This window comes from Babylonia areolata, chromosome 3 (genome assembly GCF_041734735.1).
Source record: "Babylonia areolata isolate BAREFJ2019XMU chromosome 3, ASM4173473v1, whole genome shotgun sequence".
Classification (NCBI taxonomy): domain Eukaryota; kingdom Metazoa; phylum Mollusca; class Gastropoda; order Neogastropoda; family Buccinidae; genus Babylonia; species Babylonia areolata.
In genome coordinates, this window is record NC_134878.1 from 41,479,173 (window position 1) to 41,499,357 (window position 20,185).

At 45.4% G+C, this 20,185-nt stretch overlaps 1 protein-coding gene across 1 annotated transcript in view; it reads left to right on the forward strand.

Moving 5' to 3' along the window:
* Nucleotides 1-455: 455 nt before the first annotated feature.
* The window catches only part of LOC143279992 (zinc finger SWIM domain-containing protein 5-like), an 81,852-nt gene continuing 62,122 nt past the window's right edge, over nucleotides 456-20,185 (forward strand). Inside the window, exon 1 of the mRNA XM_076584399.1 lies at nucleotides 456-810. Within this exon, the coding sequence (XP_076440514.1) occupies nucleotides 456-810 (355 nt within the window). The remainder of the gene's footprint in view (nucleotides 811-20,185) is intronic.

A 20,185-nucleotide genomic window follows, 5' to 3' on the forward strand; every position in this document is an offset into this window, starting at 1 on the left:
CTTTTCGTGAACGCTCCGCCAACTTCTCGCATTCCCCACATTTCGGAACCTGCGTTCGTGTGGAATAAGAACCGTTTTCTGCTTCGGAAGCTCATTTACTTCATTTCCCCACTTCATCATCCATCTATTTATCTATCGTTGCTTTGTGAAGCACTGAAAAACAAACAAACTGCGTTGAATCGAATCGTTAGTCGTCTCAGTATAGTATCCACGCAAACCTTTGTATTCCCGGCTGTTGACATAAGTAAAGTTGTAAAGTGATTGATGATCATTTTTCTTATGCGTGATACGGGCAAAGTTGACAGTTCATTCACAGCAAGGGCTTTCCCAAAGGGATTCCCACGGGCCCCAAACCTGGATATCCAGCGCGGGTTTACTCTGGGCATGCGTGCGTGTTTCCTTTAATTCTGTGCGCATGTGCAGAAGGAAATCTCCATTCGATCAGATGGGTACTCATGGCGGCTGCGAAGAGACACTGCCCCTCCCGTTCCTGTCATTTTCGGGTAGAAAATGGATCTGGGGGCTCAAGTCGGAGACACCCAAAGCAACCAGAGTCCCTTCTTGATATTTGTGCCAAAGTGGTTGCAGAAAATATTCCTTTTCAAAGGATCGAGCAGCAGTATGACCGGATTCCTGAGCCAGTGCAGAACAGAATTGTTTTCTGGTCTTTTCCCCGGAACGAAAGGGATATTTACATGTACTCTTCATACGCTAACAGTGGCAAAGAAAACACGGAAAACCAAAAACTACCTTTCCACCAAGGAGTACGACTTTTGGACAACGGGTGTGTGTCGAGCGTTCTGCAAATAGGTAAGTGGAAATGTACTCATCTTGCTGCTGAAGTAAACACCACCACCCCTCTCCTACCCCTCCCCCGTTCTATAGCAACGTCAGTAACTCGATAACGGGATGTGATTCGTCACCGAACATTCATCCGTGACAATGCGGCATGGGCTTTTTCTTTCACGGGGAAAAAAAAAAGAAAGAAAAAAAGCACGAACGAAAGAGAGAAAAGGAAAAAAAGAAGAAGAAGAAAAAAAAAAACCCAACAAAAACGCACAACCAGGAAACTGAAGGGGGAAATATCCTCAATAGAACGACCCCACTTTCTGCGACCTTCTTTACATTGGAAAGAGGCTTCCGTGCTTTTTCCTGCTTTTATTATTATTATTATTATTTGTATTATTTTAAATCGCATTTGTTTTCTTGGCTGCCTGACACTTGCTAATGACATTACTATTGATTAAACAATCGAGCATCGGCGAGCAAGTGTGTGGCAGAGTGAAGTGATCAGCGGGGAACAAACACCGGTCAATACAGGGCTTTGTTTGCACTGGGGAACAGATGTGTTGATCCCCGGAACGACGGCCAAGGCGTGCACACTGTGGCCTAATTCAGTTGCGAGGGAGGACACTGGAGGGTAGGGTAGGGGTATGGGGAAGGGTTGGACCGCTCAGCGAGCTGCCGACAGTCGGCTGCTCCGTGGTAGCGGGATGGATGGATAAGGGAGCAGGAGAAAAATTATAGGAAGAAAGTAGAAAAGCAAAAGAGGCAAGGATAGCAGCGAGGACATGGCGCCGTTTTGTAGCTTTTGATGGGGAGTTTGTCTTTTTTGCCCTTCCCTTCCTTACACACTGCACCTCTCCCCAGTGTGTGTCTACCGTGGTGTCTGGGCCATGCAGCCAAAGTGGAAGATGGAAATGTGAGCGGAGGCAAAGCCATGATTGATAACAGATACTGCTTTTGTGAAATTCTTGGCTTTGCAGAACATCACTGACACATTATGTTTTCAGTTTGCAGGTGTTACTTGTCCTTAAAAAAATTTTTTTTTTAGATGATTGAAAATATTGAATGAGAGATTTTATGTTACTTGTAAAACAAAATGATAAAAGCGTTTTTGGGTTGTTTTTTTTACAGTATATTTTACTGACTGCATTACTTGTGTGTGTGTGTGTGTGTGTGTGTGTGTGTGTGTGTGTGTGTTGGTGTGCCTGCTGCAATCACTTGCTGCTGTCAGCTCAACCACATATTGCTAGAACAAGGAGAACAGAGAGAAAGAGACAGATGAGAGAAACAAAGAAGCAGTGAGTTAGTGGCCATAAAGATAACCCTTCATTTCCCTGTGTTCCTCCAGTCCAAGAAGGCATAAAAGTCTCTCCCAAGAAAGGTTGGGCAGGAGTCAGAAGGAAATCTTTCCCAGTCATGCTGTGATTAACTTTGTCTGGAGGCCATCTGGCAGGGAACCAAGAGGTCCTGAGTTTGGACTGGGTTGCAGCAATTTTCTTCCTTCTGTAGACCCTGATGTTAGTGATGTAGTCATTTGAAAAGAAACTGACATGGAATTATATGAAGACAGGAGTGAATCAGTATACTTATTAGTGTAAGTCTGTGAGTGTTGTTTTGGACTTGTGCAAAATGAGAAAGAACAGTTTTTAACTGACATCATTTATTCTCCCCTGCTTAAAGAAAATGACACGTTATAACAGCTTGATATTGAATATTGAGTGATACTGAACTTATATTGTAGAAAATATGATTCGTAATGTGTATTCAATAGTCATGTGTGATACTATTTATTTTTCGTGAATGGGACTGGAAACTTGGGCCAAAATAAAACAAGCATCCCTTGGTATATTCTGTACGTGGCAGTAATCAGCCTGTTTGTTTCCAGAAGTTATGACAAAATTTCGTGAAAACTAAAATCCCCTTTTTGGTGCAGTCAGTCAGATATCATTTACTAGAATTTGACAGAAGAGACAGAAGAGATAAATACACTGGGGTGAGGTGTTTAGGGTGATTGTGAATGTGGTCATACTCTCATTTTACATGATTCACATTTGTGTGTGCATGCATGTGTGCATATTTATGGGTGCCTGACAAATGCACATGTGTGCATAAACACATAAATGTGTGTGTGCGCACGCACGCACACACACACACACACACACACACACACACACACACACATAAAGACAGGTCAGTATTCCACTGCACGTTTTGACATTACCAACCGAACAAAAGTATTTATCTGGAGCAACCATTTCCCCCACTTTGCACCATACCACTTCTCTGCCAAGGACCCATAGAAACTGAGCCCAGCCAAGGTGCCAGAGACTGTCACAGACTGGCACCACCACTACCGTCTTGGCCAGTTTGTGCCATTGATTGCCCCAGCAGACTGTTCCAGCACATTAACCCACATCTTTCCCTTCAGGCACAATGCCCCGGCAGGCATCAAAGCAAAGATCCGGCCTCACCCAGGGCACAGGAAAGCCCTCAGTCACTTGTTCACACCCAGGTCATGCAAGGAGAGAACAGGTGAAAGGGTGTATGTGTGAGGAGGAGGTGGTAGGGATGGGGTTGGTGGGAGGGGGGAGAGGGGAAGATGAAGTGTAAGTGGGAGTGACGTCATCCATTCACGCGGAAACTGGCGTAAGTGTGTGTGTGTGTGTGTGTTTGTACCGTTGTGTTTGGAGAGGCATCTCCCCACCTCGACCCTTCGTGCGGAAGAGGTCAGGTGCAAAGAGCTGAGTGCAGCGAAGCGTGTGACGTAATGAGCGAGGTCAACGCGTGCCTGGTGCCTCGCCTCGTTCAGTCCGTGGTACTGCCTCTCCACACTCACCCCTTCCCCCTGTTGGGCGGCTTACGTCATGATCTTTTCCTGACGGCTGACCGGCGAAGAGTGAAGTACGTACACAATAAAAATTGGGCGGTCACGGGCAGTTTGCCTTGGACCCACTTCATGTACTATGTGAGGTATATTTTCTGTGTATTGTGTACACACAGTTATGTATGGTCAATTCTATTGTTATTTGTTTGCAACAGTTATATTTGTGGTTTCTTCATAGAAAAATTTGGAGTGTGTGTGTGTGTGTGTGTGTGTGTGTGTGTGTCAAAACTGCAGGGCGTCAACATATATTTCAGAGTTGATGAACACAAGTTACAAGAAGGTGAAATTCACAATTCACTGATTGTGTAATACTTCTTCAAGTAAGGTGCCTTTTGCATTGCTCCATTTGGATAATAGTTAATACTGCAGAATCATGTTGTCTGTAATCCATAGTGGTTGTGCAGCCACTCAAGAGGTGGCCTAGTGGAAATGCACCTGACTAGGAAGCAAGTACCCACAGGTTCAGATCCCATCTATGGACCATGTTGTTTTTTTTTAATCACCTTCACCAGGCCTTGAGGTGTGGTCTGGGTGTTATTCTTCCAGATGAGGTAGACTGAGCCCCTGTGTGTAGCGTGTACTTAGCACACATAAAGAACCCACAGCAGCAAAAGGGTTGTCCATGGCTAAATCCTGAATTTCACACAGAGAACTCTGTTGTGACAAATGTAATTACAATACAATGCAATATTTGTAAGAAGGTGCATCACTGGAAGTACAAGTTTGACATCTTTCAAAACTGTGTGATGTCACAAGGTTCTTTCCATGGTCGAAGAAACTAATGCACTCATTATTTCAACATTTCAGCATAGTCTTCCTCTTTTTCATTTCTCTTCATTTTCTTTTTTTAGACCACTGTTATTCTGTTATTCCCTTTTGTCATTAAACTGTTGGCCTGCATAAATTTGAACAGTGAAAGACATGCAGTCTCCCATTAGAAGCTGTCTTGTATTGGGTGTCACTACCATCACAAAGACATTGCTTATCTGTTTTAATCCTTTGACTTGCTGAAATGAGACCAGTGTGGCATATGTTTAAAGTGCAGTTATTACTTTTTGTGTACTCCTCAGTGACAATATGAACAGAAGAAATGCAGTCCCAAGAGGAAGGAATATAGATAATATTTAATTTCTAACAGTCCAACCTTTGTTGTGTCTTATCTCAAAGAGATGACAGCCCATCCCTGACAAGCGGCCACTACTTCATTCAGTGTGCTGTTTTATGCAGATTGAAATCTGGAGTGCTGTATCCTCTTATGATCAGTATGTAAATTCATTAAATGTTGTCTAGATATTCTTTGGAGGTTAAAAGACATTTGTGTTTTCACATATTTTATGACACTGTTGTGCATTTGGAACTGTTTGCTCTGGGTATGAAATAATTATTTTGTAGTTGCCCTCTATACTCCAGTAGTTGTGAAATGATAATTAAAAATTGAAATGTCTGTGTGTGTGTGTGTGTGTGTGTGTGTGTGTGTGTGGTCTTGGTAGGATATCATGGCCACTTCCAACATTAGTTCAGTCATTTGTTGGAAATTTTGTTAGAAAGAGTAGAACAAAAATATGTTTTGAACATTTTTAGCATTTTGTGGTCTGTTTACCACACGCATAGCACATGGAATTTCTTAGCATTCTGTGGTCTGTTTACCACACACAGGGCGTGTTGTGTGTTGTAATATACCCCACTGAAATTTATATCAGTCCGACATCTTAAGTGCGCCGGCGTCTTTTGAAGCCCTGGGCAGGCAAGCACACACACACACACACACACACACACACACACACACACACAGAGTCAGTACTACAACTATTACAAGACCGCCTGTGCGTTTGAAGTCTGGTCGAATTTGTTCCATTGAACTGACTGCGAGCGGGATTGTACGCGTGTCCGTTCTAGGTCGTTATGCTTAAGATTTATACCATCTGACAAGCGAGCGAGGCAGGAAGGGGTCTGAGCAAACGCCCTGTACACAAGGTCTTTGGTCTGAGGGAAGTAAAGACAGCCTGGGGTGACGGCCCCAACGTCGAACTAAGGCGTGTGAAGAGGACAAGCTCAGCTTCTGAGGGTGATTGAACGCAGGATAGTGTGAAGCGCCTGCTTCCTTCCTCCTCCTCCCCTCCCCCTGCGGGGCTGTGTAGTACTGGTCTGTTCAAGAGGCCATCCATTGTGCCTTGGGACGGTGGGTCTGAACTGATTGTCGCCGTGCCTGTGTGCTGGGGAGATTGATAAAGGGTCCACTACACGTGAAACTTGCGCGGGGCCGTGAGGGCTAGGAAGTCGACGTGAGCTAAGACCCTTGGCAGAGGTCAGGCCTCAGGGGTCACATCCGTTTGGTGGTTGAGATTGGGCACAGGTCGGATCATTTTCCGTGTTATCGTTGTTTGGTCTTCCTTTCGTTTTTCGTGAGGATGGGTTTGTTATTCATGGCAGTTTGGGTGTGTGGAATAGTGTGCTGGTGTGTATGCATGTACATTGTCCGCACGCAGATACATACACTCGCTCGCGCGCGCGGACGCAAACGCCTCACACTTCTGGACGCATGGTTGTACGTGCATTTATGCACACACGCGCGCGCGCGCGCGCACACACACACACACACACACACACATGGTATCGCGAGCACACTGAACGTGCATCCGTTTGGTATGATAAAACAGCGTCTGTTTCGCTGTGTTTAACAACTTTGTGGGGTTAATTATAGCTCGGGGGAGAGGTGGAAAGGACTGCAGGCACCAGCAGCATTTTCCTGTCACTGCCTTCACGTCTCCCCCACAGTCACACACACACACACACACACACACACACACACAAACTGTCTCTTGTCTCTGTGTCTCTGTCTGTCTGTCTGTCTCTCCCCACTCCCATTCCGTCCTGCACTCTCTTGCCCCCTCCCACATCCATTGTATACCACGTGTGTCCAACTGCTTTTCGCTCATTTGCTGTGGAGTACTAGCGAAAATCGCCCACGCTTTCGCTCACTCATTCTTCAACAACAAAACGGACAGAAAGAGGGAGACTTAAACGCTCCTCAAACAGGGAACTGGAGCCAGAACCCGTCTCGCCCTGGTACCAAGCCTTTTCTTTTCTCTTCCTCGTATACAATCAGACCTACAGCTGTCGGTGGCAGGCTAGTCCAAGGGATTTTGGCTTGACCAGTCCACTTGACCAGTCTGTCTTTGCGTGTGGTGGAGCCGAGCCGAGCCGAGCCCGTGCACACACACACAGCTTGGCGAGTTTTCTTGATGCCATAACGGTCATCGATTCTGGAGTGGTTTTATTCTTTAGTTTGGAGACCTGGCATTCATGCAAGCCTTAACTGCCACCCCCTCCCCCCAGCTCTTCCTCCCCAACAAGTGCCCCCCGGCCAGAGGGTCAGGTCAGGCAGGTGGGGCATATAATAAAGGAGTGAGACTAAAAGGGTTTTAGTAAGCAGAATTACTCCACACACTCTCCTCACTTACTCACTCCTCAGGTATTTCGAGTGCTTACTGAAAACTGGACCTTTGCCGTGAAACATGGTTCGTTCGCCCTTCACTGACCATGTATATTAAACCATGCGCGGGGTGATCAAACTCCTTTTTCAGTTCTGGGAGAGAGAATTTCACCTTCACACAAGAATGCCCTGTGGAATTCAGTGTTGGAACAGGTACACATGATAAAGTAAATGCCCCCTCCCCTGCGTCTCGCCGGGTGGCAGCCAGAGTGTCGCCGAATGCATTGTAAATTGTTGTCGAATTTGTAAGCCTGGAGAGTCTTATGCTTCAGCCAGTCCAGTCACCCGTACCTTCTCTTTCGATTCATTTCGTACCGTTTTTATTCTCCACGAGTGCAGAAAATTGCAGTCTGATAGAGGAGTTCTGTAATGACTGTGATAACAATCCAAAGTATTTACAGTACTGGTATACTACTTAATGATGTACAAAAGTAAATTATGAATGGTTTATTTTCGAGTGTGTGTGTGTGTGTGTGTGTGTGTGTGTGTGTGTGCGGCGCGCGCGTGTGTGTGTGGTGGGTTGTGTGGTGAATTGATGTCTTTTTTTTCGTTGTTGCCAAAAACCCAGCCGAAGATGGATATCCTTTCCACAGATTAAAAGAAATAATAGAGAGAGAGAGGAGAGAGATGACAATGCACGAAAACACACACACACACACACACACACACACACACACAGAGAGAAAGAGGGAGAGAGAGAGAGAGAAGCAACAACAACATCAAAACAAACAAAAAACCCAGCGTTTACCTGTTTTCTTTAATGTCACTATCAACCATCCTCACTCTTTATACACACTGCGGCGATCAGAGGTTGGTACACTGTTAGGAAGGTATACTAGGTTTCAGTTTCAGTTTCAGTAGCTCAAGGAGGCGTCACTGCGTTCGGACAAAACCATATACGCTACACCACATCTGCCAAGCAGATGCCTGACCAGCAGCGTAACCCAACGCGCTTAGTCAGGCCTTGAAAAAAAAACAAAAAAAAACAAACAAAAAAACACACACACACACACACAAAAACAAAAAAAACAAACAAAAAAAAAACGGGGGAATAAATAATAGATAAGCTTGCATAAATAAATAAATAAATAATACTTATAATATAGAAAAAGGTAGTAGTAATAATATTAGTAATACTAATAAAATGATAATAATAAAACATAAATAAATAAATAAATAAGACAACAATGGTGATAAATAAGCAAATAAATGTAAAATATGAAGACACACATTCACACATACACCCACACATGCATAACAGAAATGCACCAGACATGCAGTTTATTACTAGTGTGTTCGCGCTGTGAGAGCAGACATAACGCTCTACAATGCACATCCCACATCCGCCACTGACTACATCTTCCATGACGGCGTTTATCGGCGTGCCGAGCTCCAAGGCCAAGCCAGCCAGGGCTGAGGAGCATTAGGGCTGCCACTTGGACTGGCCCCCTCCCAGCACTGCCCTCAGCCTTTATGTGATGGAGCAGGTCCCTGTATAACGTGCTTAATACACAGCCACAGAGATGCTGACGAAGGTATATGAGCAGACAGGGTTTTAACGGTGGTCTCGGGCGCATGTGGTCCCTGGACCAAATTGCTCAGGGCCAGTCCCCACCCACCACCCCCTTCCTCTGCTTGAATACTGCTGGCAGGATGGTAAAGTTCAAAAGGTGACCAGTGTTATTACCCCCCTCTGCCTGTCGGCTGTTGGGCAGAGACCATTCAGAAGGTATCCGCTTTCTGTCAGTAGGAGGTGGTGGGTGGGGGTGGAGGGCGAAGCAGTTCTGTAGATCTGTAGTCATGTCCTTTACCTTTAGCTAAGAGAGTAAAAAGAAGAAGTAAAAGCAGTGCTGGGCTGTCGCGCGCTCTCGTCTCTTCTCCAGAGGGGAGAATTTTAAAAATGTGCACAATCCCGTTTATATAAGTTTATTATTTGCGAGGCTTCAAAAAGTCCTTTGCAATATCATACCTTCTCTGGAAGAATTCAAAGTGTGTGTGTGTGTGTGTGTGTGTGTGTGTGTGTGTGTGTGTGCGCGTGTGTGTGCGCGCGCGCGCGCGTGTATGTGTGTGTGTGTGTGTGTGTGTGTGTGTGTGAGAGAGAGAGAGAGAGAGAGAGAGAGAGAGATTTAACCAGCAGATATGAAATAGTTCTTAATGAAGTGACTTTGTTGTTTATTTTTTCAGTGTCCTTTCTTCCCCTCGTCATGGTATGGTTCAGAAGGAGTCTTGCACTGTAACATCCCCGTAACTGGAAGAGTTTGAAAAAAGATAAAAAAGAAAAGAAAAAAGCTCCCCGTGTCAATCTGTCCAATCGGGAAATATTGGAAAGAATTCAAAAAAAGTCCCCGCATCTGGGAGTGTTAGGAATCTCTTTCTGCTGCACAGCACTGCCCTACGCCTTGAGTTCGAAGAGTTCAGAATGTGCGTATTTTACACTAAGCTGTCTTCCACCCCCACCCCCACCTCTGCCTCTCCTCGCCCCCTCCACACACCTCCCCACACGCGCACACTCTCCCCCATCCCTTCTTAGTTGGGAGAGTTGAAAAGGTGGTACACTCATTCTTCTGTCTCGTCCTTCCATCCATGCCAGTCTAGCAGGAAGAGTTCAGAAGGTGCTCAGACTTCTGCGAGTCTCCCCGATTGATTAGCACGTGATTCAGCAGACAGCTCGGACTGGAAGGGGGGTGGGGGTGGGGATGGGTGGTGGGGGGGCAAATAAGCTTTGAAATCAGTCCACAGGCGGACAGTAGAACGGCGACAGTACAGTGCGTTGGAAACTCTCCACCTCCCATTGGATCGAGACCTGTGGTTCCATTCCCGGTTAGGGTCTAATGGGTTTCTTTTTTCCTTGGAAAAGTGTAGGGCTGGGGGGATAGGGGGATCAACTCATGTGTAGACAGACCTGCTGGTACCTTAACTCCCCGTCCCCCTCTCCGCCCACCATCCCTGCTGGTACCTTAATCCTTCCACCCCATCCACTCCTGCTCACCCCCTCCACCTCCCCACACGTGCGCAAACACAGGCAGATGATCAACTACGCAGTTAATTTAAAGAGAAAAAAACGATCGCATAATCCACACGTCAGCGTTCTCCGTTAGTCACAGAAACAGGATAACTTCGGACTAACCGGGTATGTAGTGACGCACCAAGTGGCCAGATAATTGAGTGGCCGGCTTTCTTTGGGGCCATCGATACCACCTTGGAATCCCAAGGGATTTTTTTTTTTTTTTTTTTTAACATTTGGACAAACGTTGACTCATGTGGCCTGTGTGCATGTCTTTCGAGGTGGAGACAATAATCAGGAGCTGTCTGTACGTGGCTCGAATCTGGTACATGTAATTGTTGTTCATGGCTCAACTCTGTTTGAAAGCACACACGCACTATGCGTACTAGAAAAGATGCGCGCTCTCGCATGCTTTCGCTCACACTCCGACAGACACACACACACACACACACACACACACACACACACACACACACACAAACACACACACACACACAAACAAACAAACACATACGCGCGCGCGCACGCACTCGCACTCACCCATTCACCCCCAACACTTCTCTTGGCAAACTGATCATACGAAAACTCCGCTCCTTCCTCATCTCCTCCTCCTGGCTCCAAGATCCCTCCCACACCACTCCACTCCTCCCGCTCACAAACCTCTCCAAAAAATGAGAAATAGATAATAGAAAGAGAAGAAGCAAAGAAATAGATGTACAACGCATTAAGGAACAAATAGAAATAATAAATCTCCTTGCAGAGGGCAGCTCACGTAATTTCGCTCCGCGTGATCTGTCTCGCTCACCTAATAATATATCATAAAATCTCGGCTTCTCCCTTTCCCACAGTTCGCTCTCTGTCTCAGTCTTAGTCAGTCCATCCGTCCGTGTGTTTTTGTGTGTGTGTGTGTGTGTGTGTGTGTGTGCGTGCGCGCGCGCGCGCTCCCAGGTGCTCTCTATCTCTTGTGTATACCTTTCTTAACCTTAGCCCCCTCTCTCCTGCTCTCTTATGTCTGTCTCCTGTCTTCTATCTCCCCTCTCTCTCTGTCTTCTACTCTCCTCTTTCTTTCTCTTTCTGTCTCTCTCTTTTCTCTTCTACCCTCCCTCCACTCTCTCCATTCCTCCCTCTTCCCATGATCCCTCTTCCCGCCCCTCTCCCTCAGACTTTGTTCCCTAGGACCTCGTCAGGCTTGAACACACAAGTGTAGAACCAGCAGCAAGATGTCATAGCATGCTTGCCGTTTTTCGTTGGTTTTTTTAAAATTTTTTTAAGGTTGGAATTTTGAATTGGAACACAATGCGATGGAGGGGAAGTGGAGGGATTTGAAAGGGTGGGGTCAGGGCGAGGATGGGAGCGGGGACTAGGGGTGGTGGGAGTGTGGGGGGACAGTTGCCAGTCATCTTGACGACGTTGGCCGCAACGACGAATTAGATACTTTGAGTGTTTGGTCACATGCTGTCGTTTTTGCTTTGATATTTTGAAATCTTTTAAAGTTTGTTTTTCCTTTAAAAAAAAATATATATATGTGCTTGTTTTATTGAGTTTTTGTTTTTTTTGTTTTTGTTTTTGGTGTGTGTGTGTGTGTGTGTGTGTGTGTGTGTGTGTGTGTGTGTGTGTGTGTGTTTTCTCTCTCCCTGTCTTCCGTCTTCGTATTTTTCATTGTGTCATTTCACTTTCGCTGTCTCCATCATCTGACGGAAAGAGAGAGACAGAGAGACAGTGTGTAAAAGAAAGAGTAGGAGAGAGAGAGAAATGGAGAGTGAGAATGACGGAAAAAAGCGCATAAAAATTATGCTAGTCTGAATCTAACATTAAACGGGTAGTAACTGGGCAATGGGATTGCATTCTTGTTGGTTTTTATTATTAGCTGTTTTTTTTTGTTTTTTTTAAAAGTTTTTCTTTAAAACGTTGGTTTTCAAGTATTTTTTGTGTTTGTAAACGGAGCTGTTAGAGAAAGAAAATAACAACCAACACAATAATTACTTAAACAGCTGCAGGAGACTTATTAATTATAACGTCAGGGGTGGTTTGTATAAGCGTCAGAACGGATATATACATGTAATTGTGTGTGTGTGTGTGTGTGTGTGTGTGTGTGTGTGTGTCTGTGTGTGTGTGTGTGTGTGTGTGTGTGTGTCTGTCTGTCTGTCTGTCTGTCTGTCTGTCCATATGTATATATGTTTGTGCTTGTGCGTTCGTTCAGACAACTTTGACTGGGAGGAGTTAATCTGAAACACACACACACACACACACACACACACACACACACAGGCCACAAAGACAATGATAGTATTCCCACGCTGCCACACACTTGAAAAGAAAATATAAAAGCAAACAAAACAACAACAAAAAACAACCGAATTGATTGGTTCTGACAAAGTGACTTTCATCTTCAGAGACAGTTGCAGTATTCTTATCTGTCCCGACGAGCAAAATACAAAATACTTTTTCCAACCCGGACAGAGCCCCCCACCTGGCCGAATGAATAAATATCTCAGGCGCATCACAAGCTGCACTGAAGAATACAAAACGACTCTGCGTTGAATCAAATTAATGGTCCGCATTGTGTTGTGCGTGAATATATGCACGTGCACATAAACCGTGATACGTTTTTCTATTGAAGGGAATGATCAATAGCTAGTGACGATATAATTATTGTGCATAGAGAGTGATGGTTTCATCAATACGTATTGTTGAGCTTGCGGGCTGATGTGCTCTCACACACACACACACACACACACACAGGGGGTGGGGGGAGGGTGATCATGTGAACATAATGTGTAAAAACCAGCCGTTTATCATTTTGAGGCAGATACAGAGACCGACACATATTGACAGACACCGAGAGACAAACATGTAGATCTATAGACACGAGAGACAGAGCTCTAGACTAACAGAGGACTCTGCGTGCAAAATGCCACAGATAACTAAGCCTACACACTCGCAGAGAAGGGGTACAAATGGATATGTTTCCTATACTCCCGGAGATAACAAGAATCAACTGATGGGCGTGATAGATTAGTGGTTAGAGCGTTAGATTTTCAATCTGAGGTCCTGGGTTCGATCCCGGGCGGTTTCAGCGCATGATAGGTTAATGTTGGAGACTTTTCCGATCTTTCAGATAAGTATAATGGTGCAGATCGATTTGAGCTTCAGCCCCCTTCTAGTGTAGACGCACACTGATGATCAAAATTTAGAATGCATAATAAAGATTCCTTGAATACATCAGAGTTCGGTCGGTAATGGAAGCACGAACATATTTTTGTTCACACACACACACACACACACACACACACACACACACACACACACGCACGCACGCACGCACGCACGCACGCACGCGCGCGCGCGCACACACACAAACCATGCATACATCCGAAAATGGAGTATGGCTGTCTTCATGGCGGGGTTAAATGCGGTCATAATGTACATGCAAATCTACTTGTAGTCGTACATAGTGAACGGGGAAGTTGCAGCACACGAACGCAGATGGAGTAGGAAATGAAGAAGGGAATCACCTGATTACATTGCCGAGCGAAACCTTCAATATACAGATTCTTTCAGCTGTTAGATCAGGACATTCTCAGGGTGACTATGAGCACCAAGGATTTTTTTAAAACCCACGTTTATTGACTGTGAATCATAACACACACACACACACACACACACACACACACACACGCACGCACGCACGCACGCACATACACACACACACACACACACACACACACACACACCTCTTTCTCCCACTTGCCTCCTGCATGGCAAAGTCATCGGATGACGTGTCTCTTCCTCGACACACATTGATTTATTCTCTCTCTCTCTCTCTCTCTCTCTCTCTCTCTCTCTTTCTCACTCACTCTCTCTCCCTCCCCCCCTCTCTCTCTCTCTTGACATTTTTTTCATACTTTCCCGCCCCTTTTCTTCCCCCACCGCCTCTTTTTTTTTTCTTCTTTTTAATTTTTCCCTCTCCGTGGGCTTCTTGCTTTTTTTGTGTGTTAGATGTCCTTTGGATGGTACCAGGAAAAGTGATCCCAGACAAACAGACTCATAAACAAGCCGGCACGGATTTAAAGAGAAGGGGGAGGAGGAGATGGGGGGAGGAGGAGGAGGCTGGCAAGGTTGTATTGCTTCTGCTGCTGCTGCGAGGGGGAGAGGGGCGGCTCAAGTTTCGTGCCTAGTGGCGCTTCGTCAGGACCTAGTGCTCGGTCTCTCTGTCTCTCTCTGTTTCTGTCTCTGTCTCTGCCCATACTTTAATTTTGTTTTCTCTCATTCTTCCCGCCCCGTCTCCGCCTGCGTGTCTGTGTCTCTCTTCTCTCTTTGTCTGATTCTCTCATTCTCTCTGTCTTCTCTGTTGACGTTCGCGCGCTCTCTCTCTCATACTCTTTTCATCTGTCCCTCTTTTCTCTTTCTCCCTCTCTGTCTTTCTCTCTCTCTTCACTGTCTTTGTATCTCTTTCTTTCTCGACTGTCTGCCACACTCTGTCTCTTTCTCGCTCTGTGTCACTGTCTCTCTCTCTCTTTCCTTCCATGTCTCAACTTCTTCTCTGTCTTCCTCTATCTCCCTCTATCTCCTCTCTGTCTCCCCCCCCCCAACCCCCCCCCCTCTCTCTCTTTCTCTCGACTGTCTCTGTCTCTTGACTGTCTCTCTTTGTCTCGACTTGTCTGTCTCTCTACCCCAACTGTCTGTCTGTCGCCATCCCAGCTGTTTGTATCTGTCTCCCCCCCCCCCCCTCCAGACCGAGAGAGCATCGTACAAGGTGCACCGCGACGACGACCACCACCACCAGCACATGTCTGCAGAGAAAGAGAGAGAGAGGGGAGTCCACAGACCGTTCAAAACACCCGTGCATAGTTCGATCGTTGAGCTGCAAGCACGCGCCCAGTGTGGTGTGGTGTTGGTGGAGTGGCAGTGGCGATGTGTGGTGCGTGTGGAGGTATTGATTCACCCCATTGTGGCTGCCAGGCTTCATCATAGACAATAAATTGGGAGACATGATAGGTTGGCGGCACTTTCATCCGGGCCTCGTCAAAACCATTTGTCACCGCCGGCCCCCCGGCCCCCCGGCCCAAGCACGCTTCTTGCTTGTTCTCCCCGGTCTGTCTGTCTGTCTGCCCATGTGTCGGCCCACTCCATACCTGTTTGGCTCCAGTTGGCATGGATAGGCTTGCTGGCTTGCTGGCTAGCTGGCTTGCCGAAGTTGCCATTGGCTTGCGGTGGTGGACTGGTTGGTTGGCTGGTTTTTAGATGCGGATATAACTGTGGCTGCATGGCCCGGATCCGTGCTGTTTGTGTGCTTTGCTTTTTTGGTATTTTTGGTTCGTTTCTTCTTTTTTGTTTTCTCTCTCTTTTTTTCTTGTTTGCTTTTGTTTTGTATTGTTTTGTTGTTTTTGTTTCTCGGCCCTCCGTTCCCCCCAACCCCCTTTGTCATTTCCATGCACGGAATTCACATGAATACAGTCAAGTGATTGTGTGTGAACGGTACTGCTGGGTTCGCGTTCGCTTGAAGAAGCTATGAAATATGGTCCGTTTTCTTATTTGCGGTTTGTTTTTATATTCCGGGTGCAGTATAAAACCGCACACACACATACACACACACACACACACACACACACACACACGTGCGCGCACACAGATTTCCCAGAAGTGTCGACCCCATGACCACTGGACCAGATTCAAGCAGTGATCCGGATCGGTCGGTGTCCACGGATCCAGAAGTTTTCAACGCTGGGGCAGATATACCACTGGCCTCAATGTAACAAGTCGTGTGAAATTCCAAGAAAACGATGTTGGGGTTCTATGAAACTTTGTGGTGGGGCATAGTATAGGTAAGGGGATAACGAACAATAATTATTTTGTTTGTCATGGTGATCCTCAACTGAGTGCCCTCCAGTTAAGTTGTGCGTGCGTGCGTGCGTGCGTGCGTGTGTGTGTGTGTGTGTCGGAGAGGCGTTGGAGGTAGGATGTGGACTATGAAGAGATAAGCGCATGTGCACGAAAGTCGTTGAATAATAGAAGGGATTTTGCATGCTGGGTAAGTGATTAGAAAAACAAGGGGATTAGCGAAGAAGTCGACCAGCGGGGACTCTCACAGTGGAATGGAATCCTACATGAATAAAAGTATTATCATTCAAGTAAAAGGCAGGATGCTGACAGACTGAAATAATGGCATATAAAATCGCTTAATTTCCCAAAGGTATACCCAGTCACATGCTCTTCGCAAATGAAGTTATAACATTCATTATGAATGCAACACGAACTTTTTCACCTGTGGATCCGAAGACTAGTTTGTGGTGTGTCTTAAGCATGTTCTGCTCTACTTCTCTTTTGACCCGCATTTGTGATTGTTCGTTTCGTTTCTCTTTGTCTTTGTCGCTCTGTTTCTGAGTCCCCGTGTCTGTCTTTATCTCTGTCTCTCATTGTCTCTGTCTTCTCTTTGTCCCCACCCCCACCCCCCCACCCCCCACGTCCCCCCAGACCCCTGTCTCTTTCATACCTCTCTGTATCTCTGCCAGCATCTTTGTCGTTCTGTCTTTGTCTCTCTGTCTCTCCCTCTCTGTGATTTTTCTGTTTCTTGTTGTCTCTGTCTCTTAATCCTTCACTTTTCCCCTCTATGTCTCTCTCTCTACCGTCTCCACCTCTTTCTTTGTCTGTCTTAGACTCTCTCATCTTCGGATTCTTCCTCTGTCCTCTTTGTCCTTCTGTTCACATCTCACTGTCTCTCTTTCACCCCCACCCCCTAATTCTGTTTCTTCTATTTCCACCACCCTGTCTTTAATTCTTACTGACTCAAACTCTGTCCCTCCGCACCCCCCCCCCCAAGCCCACCCCCTCTCTCTAATTTTAATCCTTGAATAAAAACGTTTTGAGTTCTGAATATTTCTCCCCCTCCCCCCACCCCTCTCTCTTTCTCATCGATCGCTTTATACAGTGCTCACACCATTCACCCCCTGCAAGGAACACAGCTGTTTACCACAGCTTGCCGTGTTCATCATGTAGCCTGCAGTGTCCCCATCAGGGTTGTTATCTGATCAGGGCCACACGCGGACAGTCCCGGGCGGACAAGGTGTTTGCCAGTCGCTGGGCGGTGTCGCATGGACATCCGTCCGTCTCGCCTCGTCTTCCGCCTTCGTGGGCCGTGGGCTGCGACTCCTTTGTTCACTCTTCGTCTGTCTGTCTGTCTCTCTGTCTGTCTGTGTCTGTGTCTTTTACTCTGTGTGTATCTCTGTGCGTGTGTGTGTGCGTGCATGCAAGTTAAAGGGCTTGGGGGCCTGTTTTGCCACAACTGACCAGGGTCCGAGACTATATATTCCAGTGGGTCCCAGACTATATTCAGAGTGTCACTGTAATGCTACACATCGATCATTTCTGCCTTGCTCCACGCATACAGAGGCAGAATGAAGCTTCTTCTTTTTTTAAGATAAAAAAATAAAGGTGTGTGTACATTCATTCCGGAAGTTCCAGTTCCGTTCAGTAAACGTGCATTGCATCTATTGCATTCTCAAAGCGCCAGGCACACAGACTGTGGACCACAGTTCCCTTTCCGTTTCAGTAGAATTGTTAGAACTCGTTTTCCCCAAGTTTGATTTAAAGAAAAAAGAAGAAAAAGATTCCTGGTTGCATGTACAAAATAAAAAATAAAAAGAAGAAGAAGAAAAAGACACAAATGCAATCTAGGTGGCAGACAAAGCACATCAATTCCAGGCTGCTTGTCAAATTTACCTCTACAGTCAACTGGGATGTCGATAGCGGTTTGGAGAAAAAAAAACAATATTCACGTGCCTGTGAATCAACAACAATTTCACACACACACACACACACACACACACACACACACACACACACACACACACACACACACACACACACACACACACACACACACACACACACACACACACACATTCATGTGAAAATTTAGCGATCCGCTGAGCGTTTTCCCCGACAACCTCCTTTTCCATTCAATTTAGAAACGATAATGATCATTATCTTTTTCTCATATGTGGCCCACAACAGAAGATTTTTCAGAACACAATTTTTCTCCAGGGAGAAATTGATTTTTTTTTTTTTTTAAACAAAATAAAAATCACAGAGAAACACGACATCTGGAAACAGTGGTAAAATGATATGTAGAAGAAGGACACCGGGGGGAGGGAAGACATGGTTCTCAGGCCGGTAGTCACTGATGTGGAGAAGGGTTTGAATTAATAATGCAGCTCCCTCAGATTAAGTCTGAAATCGTTAGGCCGCCGGAACATTAATACCCGCCAGCCTTCCGCACCGGCTGACTCTGTCTGGACCTGCCTGCTATTTTGTTTTGTTTTATTTTATTTAGTTTCGTTTCATTTTGTTTTATTTTTTGTATGTATTTATTTATTTATTCTTTTTTATAATCAGTTTGGTTTGATTTGATTTTTAATTTGATTTTGTCTGAATTCATGTTATTTTCTTTTGTCCAGAGAACAATTTTAAAAAATAAAATGGAACTCATGAAGTACAGAAAACACGAAAATACAGAGCAGCAACAAGCGTTCAGCTTAAAATGTGCTCAAACATAAACATGAATTCACTCATGAGACAACTAGTAAACCATAGCTATGTTGCTATTCTGTATTCTTTGTTGTTTTTTTGTGTTTTTTTTCCTTCTAGAGATTATATTCTGTTTTTCTCTCATTAGTGACTATAGTGAGTAGGAAAAGGGAGAGAAAGAGGTGGATGAAGAAGACGACGAGTTTATGGAATATTGCGTTTGACGAATGAAATAATGGAGCATGCTGCATTGCCTTGTTATGGTAATCTCTTATCGAACGGGAGGAAAATGAAACACACTGTATTTGCACCCCCGAAAATAGAGTATGGCTGCCTACATGGCGGGGTGAAAAACGGTCATGAATACACGTAAAAGCCCACTCGTGTACACGTATACAGTATACGAGTGAACATGGGAGTTGCAGCCCACGAACGAAGTAGAAGAAGAAACGCACTGTGTTTGATGACACCAACATGACTGAAGCAACTGGAGACAACAACTGGCTTTAAAATTGAAATTTGCCGTGATTTAACGCGGATGACATGTATGCCAACACTCTGCATCTTTCAAACAATATACCCATTGGAGTCATTGGAATATTCATTACACACATCATCTTTTACACACGCCATACAGAGTTATGCCAAAGAATAATAATAATAAAAAAAGAAGAAAAATCCCTTTCGAGCAAACAAGCAAATTGCACACTGACAGGTCATGATTCCCCGGCATTTAAACTTTTGTTTTAATTTCATTGTTGAAACACAGATTAAAAAAAAAAGGGGGGGGGGGGGGAGGAGGAATTTACAACTTCTCAATCAACATTCAACGTGTTCGTATTTGTTAGATTATTACCCAGTCTCTTGAAGACGTCGGGTCGAGAAAGGGCAGCGCGTGTTGTCCTCAGTCTGTTTGTTCACTTCGGTATTTGAAACGATTTTTAAATCTGAGAAACATCGTTTTCATTCTTCGAATTTTCATGTACAGTACTGTTTGGACTTTGAATTAACGTCGGAGCGGTACAGACATAATGATATTGGAGGTATAACAGAAGTCGCTCCACCAAGCGCTCAGAGAGAAATCTGGCTCGACCCAATCCCAGCGGCCCGGAAGCTCTACGGAGGACTGGAGGACCTGTGACGTACTTCCGCCTTCGTCGAGGAGACGAGGAAATCCATCTGATAAATGACGAACGAGACAACAACAACGGAAGTAATACAATTGCGAAACCTCGTTTATTTCATTCTGTTTTGTTTGGTTTTTTTTTTAAGAGGGAGAGGGAAAGGGGAAAGGGGCCCGAGGGTTGGTGTTGGGGGATGAGGTGGTGCTACGCATTAGTGTGTATAGTATATACAGCCTTTTCATGTGTTAACCGCTGTCCCCCTACCCACACCCCCACTCTCCCCGCCCCGTTGCTCGTAACCCTTTCCTTGCACCTATATATATATATGTGTATGTATCTCCCTCCTCACCCCTACCCGCCCTTTAAAA